The 15,464-nt window shown below is 43.1% G+C and overlaps 1 protein-coding gene across 1 annotated transcript in view; it reads left to right on the forward strand.

The window, feature by feature from the left end:
• The window catches only part of LOC139381276 (kinesin-like protein KIF16B), a 45,162-nt gene extending 36,899 nt beyond the window's left edge, over positions 1–8,263 (forward strand). Inside the window, exons 14-17 of the mRNA XM_071124739.1 lie at positions 2,358–2,409; positions 2,689–2,826; positions 4,471–4,553; positions 8,204–8,263. Coding sequence (XP_070980840.1) covers positions 2,358–2,409; positions 2,689–2,826; positions 4,471–4,553; positions 8,204–8,263 — 333 coding nt within the window. The remainder of the gene's footprint in view (positions 1–2,357; positions 2,410–2,688; positions 2,827–4,470; positions 4,554–8,203) is intronic.
• The last annotated feature ends 7,201 nt before the right edge of the window (positions 8,264–15,464 follow it).

The following is a 15,464-nucleotide window of genomic DNA, read 5'->3' on the forward strand; positions in this document are numbered from 1 at the left end:
GAGGTCTGTATTTTTTTTTATCATAGGTACACTTCAACTGTGAGAGACTGAATCTAAAACAAAAATCCATAAAATCACATTGTATGATTTTTTAAAAAGTAATTCATTTGCATTTTATGGCATGACATAAGTATTTGATCACCTACCAGTACCACCTATCATCAACCAGTAAGAATTCCGGCTCTCACAGACCTGTTAGTTTTTCTTTAAGAAGCCCTCCTGTTCTCCACTCATTACATGTATTAACTGCACCTGTTTGAACTCGTTACCTGTATAAAAGACACCTGTCCACACACTCAATCAAACAGACTCCAACCTCTCCACAATGGCCAAGACCAGAGAGCTGTGTAAGGACATCAGGGATAAAATTGTAGACCTGCACAAGGCTGGGATGGGCTACAGGACAATAGGCAAGCAGCTTGGTGAGAAGGCAACAACCGTTGGCGCAATTATTAGAAAACGGAAGTTCAAGATGACGGTCAATCACCCTCGGTCTGGGGCTCCATGCAAGATCTCACCTCGTGGGGCATCAATGATCATGAGGAAGGTGAGGGATCAGCCCAGAACTACACGGCAGGACCTGGTCAATGATCTGAAGAGAGCTGGGACCACAGTCTCAAAGAAAACCATTAGTAACACACTACGCCGTCATGGATTAAAATCCTGCAGCGCACGCAAGGTCCCCCTGCTCAAGCCAGTGCATGTCCAGGCCCGTCTGAAGTTTGCCAATGACCATCTGGATGATCCAGAGGAGGAATGGGAGAAGGTCATGTGGTCTGAGACAAAAATAGAGTTTTTTTTTGGTCTAAACTCCACTTGCTGTGTTTGGAGGAAGAAGGATGAGTACAACCCCAAGAACACCATCCCAACCGTGAAGCATGGAGGTGGAAACATCATTCTTTGGTGAACGACTGCACCGTATTGAGTGGAGGATAGATGGGGCCATGTATCCCGAGATCTTGGCCAACAACCTCCTTCCCTCAGTAAGAGCATTTAAGATGGGTCGTGGCTGGGTCTTCCAGCATGACAACGACCCGAATCACACAGCCAGGGCAACTAAGGAGTGGCTCCGTAAGAAGCATCTCAAGGTCCTGGAGTGGCCTAGCCAGTCTCCAGACCTGAACCCAGTAGAACATCTTTGGAGGGAGCTGAAAGTCTGTATTTCCCAGCGACAGCCCCGAAACCTGAAGGATCTGGAGAAGGTCTGTGTGGAGGAGTGGACCAAAATCTCTGCTGCAGTGTGTGCAAACCTGGTCAAGAACTACAGGAAACGTATGATCTCTGTAATTGCAAACAAATGTTTCTGTACCAAATATTAAGTTCTGCTTTTCTGATGTATCAAATACTTATGTCATGCAATAAAAGGCTAATTAATTACTTAAAAATCATAATGTGATTTCCTGGATTTTTGTTTTAGATTCCCTCATAGTTGAAGTGTACCTATGATAAAAATTACAGACATGCTTTGTAAGTAGGAAAACCTGCAAAATCGGCGGTGTATCAAATACTTGTTCTCCCCACTGTATATAGAGTATACTGTATACACGGAGTGTGTAAAATTTTATGAACACCTTCCAAATGTTGAATTGCACTCCCTTGTGCCTTCACAACAGCCTCAATTTGTCAGGGCATGGACTCTACAAGGTGTCAAATGCATTCCACAGGGATGCTGGCCCATGTTGACTGCAATGCTTCCCACAGTTGTCATTGGCTGGATGTCCTTTGGGTGTTGGACCATTCTTCATAGACACGAGAAACTGTTGAGCGTGAAAAACCCAGCAGCGTTGCAGTTCTTGACACAAACCGGTGTGCCTGGCATCTACTACCATAGCCCATTCAAAGGCACTTAAATATTTTGTCTTGCCCATTCACCCACTGAATGGCACAGATACACAATCCGTTTCAATTGTTTCACGGCTTAAAAATCCTTTAACCTCTTGTCCTTTCCTTCATCTACACTGATTGAAGTGGATTTAACAAGTGACATCAATAAGGGATCATGGCTTTCACCTGGATTCCCCTGGTCAGTCTGTCAGAGCAGGTGTTCCTAATGTTTTGTACACTCAGTGTACTTTCTCAATGGGTCTGTGGTACTAGCCAATAATGTAGCTTGTTTTAACACTACTGCTAAATGTGGAAAATCCATATTCGTTTATCCACTACCGGTCTCTTAGTCTACATCCCAAATGTCACCCTCTTGCCTTTAAAGTGCCCTCATTTTGACCAGGGCATAGTAGTGCACTATATAGGGAATAGGGTGCCGTTTGGGATGCATCCTTAGATTTGGATTCTCCCGTGAGCAAATCAGCTTACGATCAGGCAGACCTAATGACATTGGCCTTGTGATCTGATTGCAGGAGGGCAGGACGCTGGTGGGTCGAGACGAGGCTTCATCCAATCCGGATATTGGTGAGTCAGTAGGCAGACAGGATATCTGCTGTGGGTTGTTGCTTCGGGTTCATGTGAGTTTAGTGTTATTCCAGAGCATTAGGCACTCATTTTTTTTGCTCATTATATGATCAAGATAAGTGATTTTGAGCCTCACCTTAACTGACCCCCTTAAAACTTTTCTACATCAACCTCTGACCGCTTCCCTCCCTTTATTCCCTGCAGTGTTCCATGGTATTGGTCTGCAGGAGGAACACAGTTTTAGAATTTTGACCCCTAACCCTGTCTCCCACCATGCAGTTGTCCATGGTGCTGGTCTCCTGGAGGAACACTGTGTGTTTGAGAACCGTGATGGAGTTGTGACTCTGATCCCCCAGACGGGGGCGCTGTGCTCTGTCAACAGACTGGAGACGACCCAGCCCTGTCAGCTGACACAGGGTAATTGTGTGTGTGTGTGTGTGTGTGTGTGTGTGTGTGTGTGTGTGTGTGTCGTCTCTCGGTCGTGTGTGGAGACTCTGCAAGATAATGTGTACAAAATCCTCTCTGACCCTGGGAGTTGGGGGCACAAACTTGGAGGCTCACAAACTTTGCGACTGGTCATTTACGTCCTCTAACTGAGGCACTGGGACAGTTGTACCTATAATCTAAACCGGCACACCTCTCTTTCAATGAGCCTGTGTGGACTTGGAAGACATGCTAAACCTGTAATGGTTGCTCCAACTTTGGAGACCTAATCTTTCCCCTTCTTACTTTGGGACTAGACAACACAACTCTTAACTTTCAGGCAACTTGACAAATAAATAGAAAAAGTTTTACTCATTTTCTCAGTCCTTTGCCGTGGTAAAGTGAATACATTGCCATGAAGTACACAATCTCTCTGACATGATTGGCTTTCGTCAAGACCCCGGCTGGGTGATTTACCGAAGGTAATAGGCTAGAAAAACTCTAGGATGTGTTGTAAAGCTATGGAATAGAGGCTGATATTGGGGGCTTATATATCTAGCAGGCTCACACTTATAAGATTTTCTCCAGGTCTCCTCTCTTTCTCACAGGCACGCTCTCTCTCCTTCTTTCTGTGCATAAAATACTAATCTTGCTTTGATTAATGGCTTCTGACGAGTGACAATGCACCTGAGCTGCAACAGGAGCAGAAATTACTATCATTTGTTGTGTAGAAAATGTCCTGAGATGCAGTTGCTTCGGGGGGGCTTTTGGGTCAATTTGAAATGGCTATGAAGGAGTAGTGGCAGGGACCTTTTTATTAGGGGTGCTGGGACTCTCACTCTTTCTCCTCTATATCCTCTCACACACACACACACACACACACACACACACACACACACACACACACACACTCACAGCTGTTCTTTATATTTCTGAGTCAGAGCGGGTTGGTGTAAGCGAGGCTATGATGGAAAAAAAAAAAGCTCGCAGACAGACCTGGCAGAGCTAACTGAATAGTGGGTTTTTCTATTGGGGCCAAAGTTAGCTCTTCAGCTCTCTGCCTGCCTGGCTGGCTCTATTCCCACTTTTCTGTAAAGGTTGATCCTGGTCTCTACTTCAGAACCCACTCTGCTATCACCACCATCTGCCAATTGACCGGAGAGGCCTGGAGCTTTGTTCAGGGCTTTTTCCAAGGCCTCTCGCCCTCAAATGTTTAGTAAAATAAATGTCATCTGCCCTGTGGAGAAGGGATGGAAGCGTGGTTCACAGCCACTCCTGACTGGTAACACTGAATGCTTCAGAAAGAGACAGAATGCAGGAATTTGAAGTGGATACCATGAGAAGAGGTGAAGAGGCAGCACTTTAATCTTAACAACATTTGGGAGAGATGTGTTGTGTGCTTCCCACTAAAACTGAACCCACTATCAGCTTTTAATAATGCTCCAATTACCAACCATCCACTGCCATAGCACTCAACTCAGGGCTGGTTTCCCAGACACCGATCAAGCTTAGTCCTGGACTAAAAAGCTATTTCAAAAGAGATTCTCTTTAGTCCAGGACTAAGTTTGATCTGTGTCCAGGAAACCAACCATCGATGTAAAACTTTGTTCACGGTATAATAACTTATGGTGGTTTCAGGTGCAGTAATCCAGCTAGGTAGAGGGACTATATTCCGTTTCAACCATCCTAAAGAAGCTGCACATCTCAGAGAGCAACGCAAGGTGAGTCACACCACAACCGCTCGTACTAACCCAAACCCCCCAGACCACACCACAACCGCTCGTACTAACCCAAACCCCCCAGACCACACCACAACCGCTCTTACTAACCCAAACCCCCCAGACCACACCACAACCGCTCTTACTAACCCAAACCCCCCAGACCACACCACAACCGCTCTTACTAACCCAAACCCCCCCAGACCACACCACAACCGCTCTTACTAACCCAAACCTCCCAGACCACACCACAACCGCTCTTACTAACCGAAACCCCCCATACCACACCACAACCGCTCTTATTCTCTTAGAGCCAGATTCCCGGACACCGACTAAGCCTATCCCTGGACTAAAAAACACTTTCAATAGACAATTTACATTGAGCATGCTCTTTATTCCAGGGCTAGTTTTGTGTTAATATTTTTGGGAAACCAGTCCTTGCAACCCAACCAACTCTTATTTCCAGACCAGAGTAAACTCCAGCCCAGAACATAACCTTACATTTCCCTAACTTTCCTGTTTTTGATCAGTTAGCTTGTGATTTCTGCTCAAGTTTATCTAACCCAGTACGTAAAGTCATTTGCATTTCTTTGTCTCATAATTAGTGCTGTGCCGTCGGCTATATATCAAACAAGGAAAAAACACATCTTCAAAGAAATGCATCTTCCACTTCCTCGAAGCTATCACTGTAAATACTGTATCTCCTCCTACTTTACCATGTCTGTACACACCACATACGCACACAGAGATGTGAAGCACTTCTGGTAACACCTGCTGGCATAATACTTCCTAGCTTGTTATCAACAAGTATTTATTTTAATGTCTTATAAGGCATATAATATGCTCTCAAGGTGGCTGGTATTTAGTCAGGATCATGAGATGATTCTAAGACATAAGGGCGTCATATATTGTATGCTTATGACAAGTCTAGTCTAACTGAATTAAAATGCATTATATACCTGCTGGTTTAAGTACTGTAAAGTGTTACCGAACTGCTTCTTTGGATAATGGGCTGTAACTGTCAGGTTCCAGGCTCAGTGCTCTTTATAGTGTACTACTTTTGACCAGGGACCATAGGGCACTTTGTAGGGAATAGGGTTCCATTTGGGACGCTGACATCCATTTACTGAGGCAGGTTCAGCAGGTAATGATAGAGTTCCAGGTTGTTAAGTCATTTTAATGTATATTTCATGAAGCCAGTGACTGATGCAAGAGTTTCTATACCAACAATTCTAGTGCTCACATTTGTAGTTATTCATTTGTATTGTGGACACACAAAAAAATCATCATTTTAAATTGGGTAATAAAAATGGATCACAAAAATAAATTGAGTTATGTGAGTCTTCCTTCCTATATGCATTTATGTGGGGATGAAATTAAGATAAATTGTTTCAATATGTTCAATCAGAGTGCCTAGTGAAAGTCTACACACCCCTCTTCACATTTAGCTGCCTTTAAAACTCAAATGGGAGTAAATTGGATTTTCTCCTACTGATCTACACAACCTTCTCCACATTTTCAAAGCCAAAGAGAAATTATAGGTAATTTTCCAAATTAATAAAAAAACAAATCAAGAGTTAATACTTGCTGTAAGCACCTTTTTGGCAGCCATTACATCTGTAAATCCTATTGAATTAGATTGTACCAATTCTTAGGTCAACATGTATAAAAAAATATTCAGTCCAATTGCTCAAGCTCAATAAATTTGGGAATCATTGGACAGCAATGGCACCGGAGGAGATGGTTGCTGTTTTTAGGGGCTCCTAACCAATTGTGCTATTGTTATTTTTAACTTACTTTACATAATGTTTCTGCCAACGCCTCTTATGACCGAAAAGAGCTTCTGGATATCAGGACAGCGATAACTCCCCTCGCACTGGATGAAGATTTTTTTCTTTAATGAGTCGACGCAAAGGATTTACTTCAGACACCGGGACGAGGCCCACATCCCTGTCAATCAATTGAAGAGACAGAGATATCAGGGACGTAGTTTGGGATGCCTTGTAAGGATCCGAAGGCGAGTGGAAAATCTGCCTCGACCATCAGTCCTATTAGCCAACGTGCAATCATTGGATAATAAAATCGATGAGCTCCGATCAAGACTAACCTACCAACGGGACATTAAAAACGGTAATATCTGATGTTTAACCGAGTTGTTGCTGAATGACAACATGGATAACATACAGTTGGCTGTGTTTTCCATACATCGGCAACATAGAACAGCTGCCTCCGGTAAGACAAGGGGTGGCTGTCTGTCTATTGTTAAATAACAGCTGGTTCACAAAATCTAATATTAAGGAAGTTGCAATGTTTTTCTCATCTGACGTAGAGTATCTCATGATAAGCTGTAGGCCACACTATTTACCAATAATTTTTTTCTATATTTTACATAGCTGTCTATTTACCACCATAAACCGATGTTGGCACTAAGACCACACTCAACAAGCTGTATAAGGCCATAAGCATCCAGAGGCTGCGCTCTTAGTGGCCGGGGACTTTAATGCAGGGAAAGGAGATGATTGTGGACTACAGGATAATGAGGGCCGAGCACTTCCCCATTCTCATCGACAGAGCTGTAGTGGAGCAGGTCGAGAGCTTCAAGTTCATTGGTTTCTATGTCACCAACAAACTATCATGGTCCAAACACAGCAAAACAGTTGTGAAGAGGGCATGACAACACATATTTCCCCTCAGGAGACTGGAAAGATTTGTCATGGGTCCTCAGATCCTCAAAAGGTTCTACAGCTGCACCATCGAGAGCATCCTGACTGGTTGCATCACTGCCTGGTATGGCAACTGCTCGGACTCTGACTGCGCCCCAGCCAAGCTTCCTGCCATCCAGGACCTCCACTGGTGTCAGAGGAAGGCCCTAAAAATTGTCAGACTCCAGCCACTCTAGTCATAGAATGTTTCCTCTGTTACGCACGGAAAGCGGTACCGGAATGATAAATCTAGGTCCAAATTGGCTTCTTAACAGCTTCTACCCCCAAGCCATAAGACTCCTGAACAGCTAATCAAATGGCTACCCGAACTATGCTTAGTCACTTTTTTTATTTACTTAAGTTAATTTTAGTAAGTCATTTCTTAACACTTATTCTTCTTACAAGCCCTTATCCAAGAACGTACTTAAGTAAGCATTTCACTGTAAGGTTGTATTCGGTGCATAAAACTTTGATTTAAACTTCTCTGCTTTTCAAGCAAATTGAATTCAGGACTGAGACTGGAACACTCAACACCTATTGGAAAGCCATTCTGGTCTGACTTTGGAATTAGTTTGATTGTCCTGCTGAAAAATATAGACAGAAATAACTTTTTTTTATGATTTGAAAGAATTTCAATACATTCTCTTTCACTTAGAAAATGTGGAGTAGATTGGTAGGAAAACATCTAATGTAATATTTTTTTAAATTATGTTTTAAGGCTGTAAAATGTGGGGTGTTGACTTTCACTAAACACTGTAATTGCCCGGTCTTTGGAAGGACGACAAATGTATAGATCAGGAACAGCATATTCGATGTCTCCATATTTTCAAAACCATTTGGAGCTTAGTTTCCATTATGTCCTTTGGTGGGACCTCTTATGTTTGCAACATCCAGTTGTTTTTACTAGTGAAAGTGTGTGTGTAATACAGTGTATCTTATGTTTTCTCCCAGAGTGGCCTTCTCTCCAGCCTTTCCTTGACCGACTTCTCCAGGCTTTTCCATCCTGGGTGAGTTAACACGCATGCACACACACACACACACACCTGAACTCCCTCTCCACTACATTGCAACTACACTAACATGGCATTGGATGGGTATTCTAATTTCTGGGTAACAATTAGATACCTTACTGTAATGGTTTTCCATTTAAAATGGTGAAAAAGACAGGCGGTAGTTTCATCAGCTGTTGTGCAATATGATTTTTGAATGCACTGGGCCTATAAGACCAGTAGGCTTCTCCAGTCGGAGATGACGTTACATAAATAAAAAAATGAGGATCTAAACACCATAAAGGCGGAGGCTTATTTACATTGTGGTCCTCCACAGCGTTGCTTATTGCCTAGTGTTGATCAGTCTGGCATGAAGACTAAATAAAACCCATTGCTCCATCTGTCTGGCATGAAAACCAAATAAAACCATTTGTCACTGCTCCCGCCAATTGAAGTGTAAGTGGGGAGCACACACACACCCACACTCTCTCTCTCTCTCTCTCTCCTGTAGACCACTGATGGAGTAGGACACAGCAGGCTTCTCTCTTCTCTCAGCCTCTGTGTGGGGGGGATCACATTAGGCCTGTGTTCTTTGGCTTCTAGGCCTGGTTGTGTGATCTGATATTCTGGTGTTACAGCTACTACTCCTGTCTGACTTGTAATTTACTCCGCAAGACAACGTCCCCTAACAGCGGCACAGCACTTTCTCCTGCAGGCTTTAGACAGAAGATATGATTTGGAGAGGGGATTGAGAGGGATGGATGGATGGAGGGAGATGTAGTGGGAGGGAGCGTCTGCGAGGGAGTGTGAGGAGAAAAGATGGAGGGTGAGTGAAGGAGACAAAGATAGAAGACAGGAGATGGAGAGGACGAGCTAGTCAAATGAGATGGATGTCCGCTCGTGCTAGTGGGTGATATTGAGAATGCAATCTTGGAGAAGTTCAGAGGTCGTATATCCTTGTGGGGTTCACATCTCTAACACTGAAAGATAGCAGACAGACAAAACAAAGCTAAAACACAGATACGACAACATGCAGCCACCATAGTGAAGCCGGGTGGACAGTTTCTCACATTAAACCACCTTTTTTTGTCTTGCCAACGTAATGGTGCGCAGACTAAACTGTAGCGCAGGCGGGTGTCGCACACTACAAGGTTATTCACTTGGTCGTGGAATTCTCTAAGGTTGTTTCGCAAAAATAATGTGATTAGATTTAACATAGCTATGAGCTGTGGCTCAAATCAAATTTTATTAGTCACATGCGCGAAAATACAACCGGTGTGGACCTTTCAGTGAAATGCTTACTTATGTGTTATTGACTGTACTTTTGTTTATCCCACATGTAACTGTTGCTTTTTTGTCACACTGCTTTGCCTTATCTTGGTCACATCGCAGTTGTAAATGAGAACTTGTTCTCAACTGGCCTAGCTGGGGAAATAAATAATAATAAAAACAGCAATGCAGTTAAAAAATACAAATAAGAAACAAAAGTAAATAATAACAATAGCGAGACTTTATATACGGGGGGGGGGGGGGGGTACCGATACCCTTCCCTTCCCATTACGTCTTTGACCTGCTCAAATTAAACGAGTGTCGGTTGTGCGCCCAGAGAAAGCAACGACATGGGGATTTTTTTTGTCCGATCTCCAAAAAATTTGTCATGGCCAAAATCGTGTAGAAATCGTGTAGTGTACACCCGGCTGAACAGATAATGGACTGAGACGATTGGGATCGTTTTGGCTGCTCTAAAATGAGGTGTGTGCATGTACAGTATATAGAGACAAATGTATACATACACAAATATATACATACACACACACAGTTGAAGTCAAAGTTTACATACACTTAGGTTGGAGTCATTATCTCATTTTTCAACCACTCCACACATTTCTTGTTAACAAACTAAAGTTTGTTATCTACTTTGTGCATGACACAAGTAATTTTTCCAACAATTGTTTAGACAGATTATTTAACTTTTTAGTTGAGGTAATATGTACTTGTAGGTAAAGTTATTAAAGTGACTATGCATAGATGAGAGTAGCAGCGGTGTAAAAAATAGGGGGGGGGGGGGTTTATTTGATTTAGATGTTCAGGAGTCTTGTGGCTGGAAGGGAAGCTGTTCTCCGAAACACAATCCAACCAAGCCGCACTGCTTCTTGATACAATGCACATCCAACCCGGAAGCCAGCCGCACCAATGTGTTGGAGTTGAAACACTGTACACCTGGCGACCGTGTCCGCGTGCACTGCGCCCGGCCTGCCACAGGAGTCGCTAGTGCGCAATGAGACAAGGATATTCCTGCCGGCCAAACCCTCCTTAACCCGGATGACACTGGGCCAATTGTGCCCCTCCCCATGGGCCTCCCGGTCGCAGCAGAGCCTGGGCTCGAACCCAGAATCTCTGATGGCACAGCTGGCATGGCGATGCAGTGCCCTAGACCACTGCGCCACCCGGGAGGCCATGTGAGTTTCTGACCATTTTTAGGGCCTTCCTCTGACACTCCCTGGTATAGAGGTCCTGGATGGCAGGAAGCTAGGCCCCAGTGATGTACTGGGCTGTATGCACTACCCTCTGTAGTGTCTTGCGGTCGGAGGCCGAGCAGTTGCCATACCAGGCAGTGATGCAACCAGTCAGGACGTTCTTGACGGTGCAGTTGTAGAACCTTTTGAGGACCCATGCCAAATCTTTTCAGTCTGCTGAGGGGGAATAGGTTTGGTCGTGCCCTCTTCACAACTGTCTTGGTGTGCTTGGACCATGTTAGTTTGTTGGTGATGTGGACACCAAGGAACTTGAATCTCCACTACAGGCCTGTCGATGAGACTGGTAGCCTCATAAATGTTCAGTCAGACATTCATGCTTGCCATACAGAGTTGAAATATCTAGCCAACATTTTGAATTGAATAACATTGCTTGTGAACTTCAGAGCCCTTCCCATTACGTCTTTGACCTGCTCAAATTAAACGAGTGTCGGTTGTGCGCCCAGAGAAAGCAACGACATGGGGATTTTTTTTGTCCGATCTCCAAAAAATTTGTCATGGCCAAAATCGTGTAGAAATCGTGTAGTGTACACCCGGCTGAACAGATAATGGACTGAGACGATTGGGATCGTTTTGGCTGCTCTAAAATGAGGTGTGTGCATGTACAGTATATAGAGACAAATGTATACATACACAAATATATACATACACACACACAGTTGAAGTCAAAGTTTACATACACTTAGGTTGGAGTCATTATCTCATTTTTCAACCACTCCACACATTTCTTGTTAACAAACTAAAGTTTGTTATCTACTTTGTGCATGACACAAGTAATTTTTCCAACAATTGTTTAGACAGATTATTTAACTTTTAATTCACTATCACAATTCCAGTGGGTAAGACGTTTATATACACTAAGTTGACTGCCTTTAAACAGCTTGGAAAATTCCAGAAAATGATGTCATGGCTTTAGAAGCTTCTGATAGGCTAATTGACATCATTTGAGTCAATTGGAGGTGTACCTGTGAATGTATTTCAAGGCCTACCTTCAATCTCAGTGCCTCTTTGCTTGACATCATGGGAAAATCAAAATAAATCAGCTAAGAATTGTAGACCTTCACAAGTTTGGTTCATCCTTGGGAGCAATTTCCAAATGCCTGAAGGTACCACGTTCATCTGTACAAACAATAGTACGCATGGGGACTACACAGCCGTCATACCGCTCAGGAACGAGATGCGTTCTGTCTCCTAGAGATGAACGTGCTTTGGTGCGAAAATCAATCCCAGAACAACAGCAAAGGAGCTTGTGAAGATGCTGGAGGAAATGGTACAAAAGTATCTATTTCCACAGTAAAACAAGTCCTATATCGACATAACCTGAAAGGCCGCTCGGCAAGGAAGAAGCCACTGCTCCAAAACCACCATAGAAAATCCAGACTACGGTTTGCAACTGCACATGGGGACAAAGATCATACTTTTTGGAGAAATGCCCTCTGGTCTGATGAAACAAAAATATAACTCTTTGGCCATAATTATGTTTGGAGGAAAAAGGTGGAGACTTGCAAGCCGAAGAGCACCATCCCAACCGTGAAGTACGGAGGTGGCAGCATCATGTTGTGGGGGGTGCTTTGCTGCAGGAGGGACTGGTGCACTTCACAAAATAGATGGCATCATGAGGTGGTAAAATGGCTTAAGGACAACAAAGTAAAGCTATTGGAGTGGCTATCACAAAGCCCTGACCTCAAATCTTATAGAACATTTGTTGGCAGAACTGAAAAAGCATGTGCGAGCTAGGTGGCCTACAAACCTGACTCCGTTACACCAGCTATGTCAGGAGGAATGGGCCAAAATTCAACCAACTTATTGTGGGAAGCTACCCGTAACATTTCACCCAAGTTAAACAATTTAAAGGCAATGCTACCAGATACACTTAATTAGTATGTAAACTTCTGACCCACTGGGAATGTGATGGAAGAAATAAGAGCTTAAATAAATCATGCTCTCTACTATTATTCTGACATTTCACATTCTTAAAATAAAGTGGTTCCCTAAGACAGGGAATTTTACCATGATTAAATTTCAACAATTGTGAAAAACTGAGTTTAAATGTATTCGGCTAAGTGTATTTAAACTTCCGACTTCAACTGTGTGTATACATACATACATACATACAGTGGGGCAAAAAAGTATTTAGTCAGCCACCAATTGTACAAGTTCTCCCACTTAAAAAGATGAGAGAGGCCTGTAATTTTCATCATAGGTACACTTCAACTATGACAGACAAAATGAGAAAGAAAATCACATTGCAGGATTTTTTATGAATTTATTTGCTAATTATGGTGGAAAATAAGTATTTGGTCAATAACAAAAGTTTCTCATTGCTTTGTTATATACCCTTTGTTGGCAATGACAGAGGTGAAGACTTACAGAAAACGTTTGACAAGGTTTTCACACACTGTTGCTGGTATTTTGGCCCTTTCCTCCATGCAGATCTCCTCTAGAGCAGTGATGTTTTGGGGCTGTTGCTGGGCAACACAGACTTTCAACTTCCTCCAAAGATTTTCTATGGGGTTGAGATCTGGAGACTGGCTAGGCCACTCCAGGACCTTGAAATGCTTCTTACGAAGCCACTCCTTCGTTGCCCGGGCGGTGTGTTTGGGATCATTGTCATGCTGAAAGACCCAGCCACGTTTCATCTTCAATGCCCTTGCTGATGGAAGGAGGTTTTCACTCAAAATCTTACGATACATGGCCCCATTCATTCTTTCCTTTACACGGATCAGTCGTCCTGGTCCCTTTGCAGAAAAACAGCCCCAAAGCATGATGTTTCCACCCCCATGCTTCACAGTAGGTATGATGTTCTTTAGATGCAACTCAGCATTCTTTGTCCTCCAAACACGACGAGTTGAGTTTTTACCAAAAAGTTATATTTTGGTTTCATCTGACCATATGACATTCTCCCAATCTTCTTCTGGATCACCCAAATGCTCTCTAGCAAACTTCATACGGGCCTGGACATGTACTGGCTTAAGCAGGGGGACACGTCTGGCACTGCAGGATTTGAGTCGTAGTAGGCGTAGTGTGTTACTGATGGTAGGCTTTGTTACTTTGGTCCCAGCTCTCTACAGGTCATTCACTAGGTCCCCCCGTGTGTTTCTGGGATTTTTGCTCACCGTTCTTGTGATCATTTTGACCCACGGGGTGAAATCTTGCGTGGAGCCCCAGATCGAGGGAGATTATCAGTGGTCTTGTATGTCTTCCATTTCCTAATAATTGCTCCCACAGTTGATTTCTTCAAACCAAGCTGCTTACCTATTGCAGATTCAGTCTTCCCAGCCTGGTGCAGGTCTACAATTTTGTTTCTGGTGTCCTTTGACAGCTCTTTGGTCTTGGCCATAGTGGAGTTCGGAGTGTGACTGTTTGAGGTTGTGGACAGGTGTCTTTTATACTGATAACAAGTTCAAACAGGTGCCATTAATACAGGTAACGAGTGGAGGACAGGGGAGCCTCTTAAAGAAGAAGTTACAGGTCTGTGAGAGCCAGAAATCTTGCTTGTTTGTAGGTGACCAAATACTTATTTTCCACCATAATTTGCAAATAAATTCATAAAAAATCCTACACTGTGATTTTCTGGATTTTTTTTCTTCATTTTGTCTGTCATAGTTGAAGTGTACCTATGATGAAAATTACAGGCCTCTCATATTTTTAAGTGGGAGAACTTGCACAATTGGTGGCTGACTAAATACTTTTTTGCGCCACTGTGTACACACACACACACAGCCGGAATTCTTACTGGTTGGTAGGTGACCAAATACTTATGTCATGCAATAAAATGCAAATACATTTTTTTTAAATCATACAATGTGATTTTTCTGGATTTTTGTTTTAGATTCCGTCTCTCACAGTGGAAGTGTACCTATGATAAAAATTACAGACCTCTACATGTTTTGTAAGTAGGAAAACCTGCAAAATCAGCAGTGTATAAAATACTTGTTCTCCCCACTGTACATACACACACACACACACACACACACCTCTGTCTTGCTGTACTTGTGAGGACGTTTTGGGGATCAACAATCTGTTTCAATTCAAAATACTATTTCCCTAGTTCTAACCCCTGACCTTTAAACTTAACCTCTAAGCCTAAAATAGCCTTTTTACAAGTGAGAACCGGCAAAATGTCCACACTTTAGATTTTTTTTGTTTGTTTTATGATTCTTATGAGGACGTCTAGTAAAATGTGTCGCACGCGTACTCGCGCACACACATTATTCGATTTGAATAGCAAATAGCCCCAATGTCTGGATAAGGATTATGAGACACTCACCTAGCTGTGAAGTGAAGCAGAATGACTGTGTGCGTGTAGATTGTAGGATTAACATAAAGTACAATACTGGGCTGCGTCCCAAAGGGCACCCTATTTCTTATGTTCCCTGGTCAAAAGTAGTGCACTATACAGGAACCAGGGTGCTATTTGTGATGCAACCTCTATCTGGAAGTGTGGGGGGGAGGAGAACACCGAGCGAAACCAAATATACAGCTCAAGAAGATATCTGACAGCAGACTTAGCGAGGGCTAAATGTATTACGCTATTAATGTGTGTGTGTGTGTGTCTGCACATGTGCACGAGTCTCTTGTGTCACAGCATGAAAATAATTTTAATCACTTTTGGAAAAGAAAGTTACTGCCAGGGGGATAAACCCCCAATTGCTCTGAACCTCCACCCCTCATCTTTTATATATTGTT

Source organism: Oncorhynchus clarkii, chromosome 23 (assembly GCF_045791955.1).
Source record: "Oncorhynchus clarkii lewisi isolate Uvic-CL-2024 chromosome 23, UVic_Ocla_1.0, whole genome shotgun sequence".
Classification (NCBI taxonomy): Eukaryota; Metazoa; Chordata; class Actinopteri; order Salmoniformes; family Salmonidae; genus Oncorhynchus; species Oncorhynchus clarkii.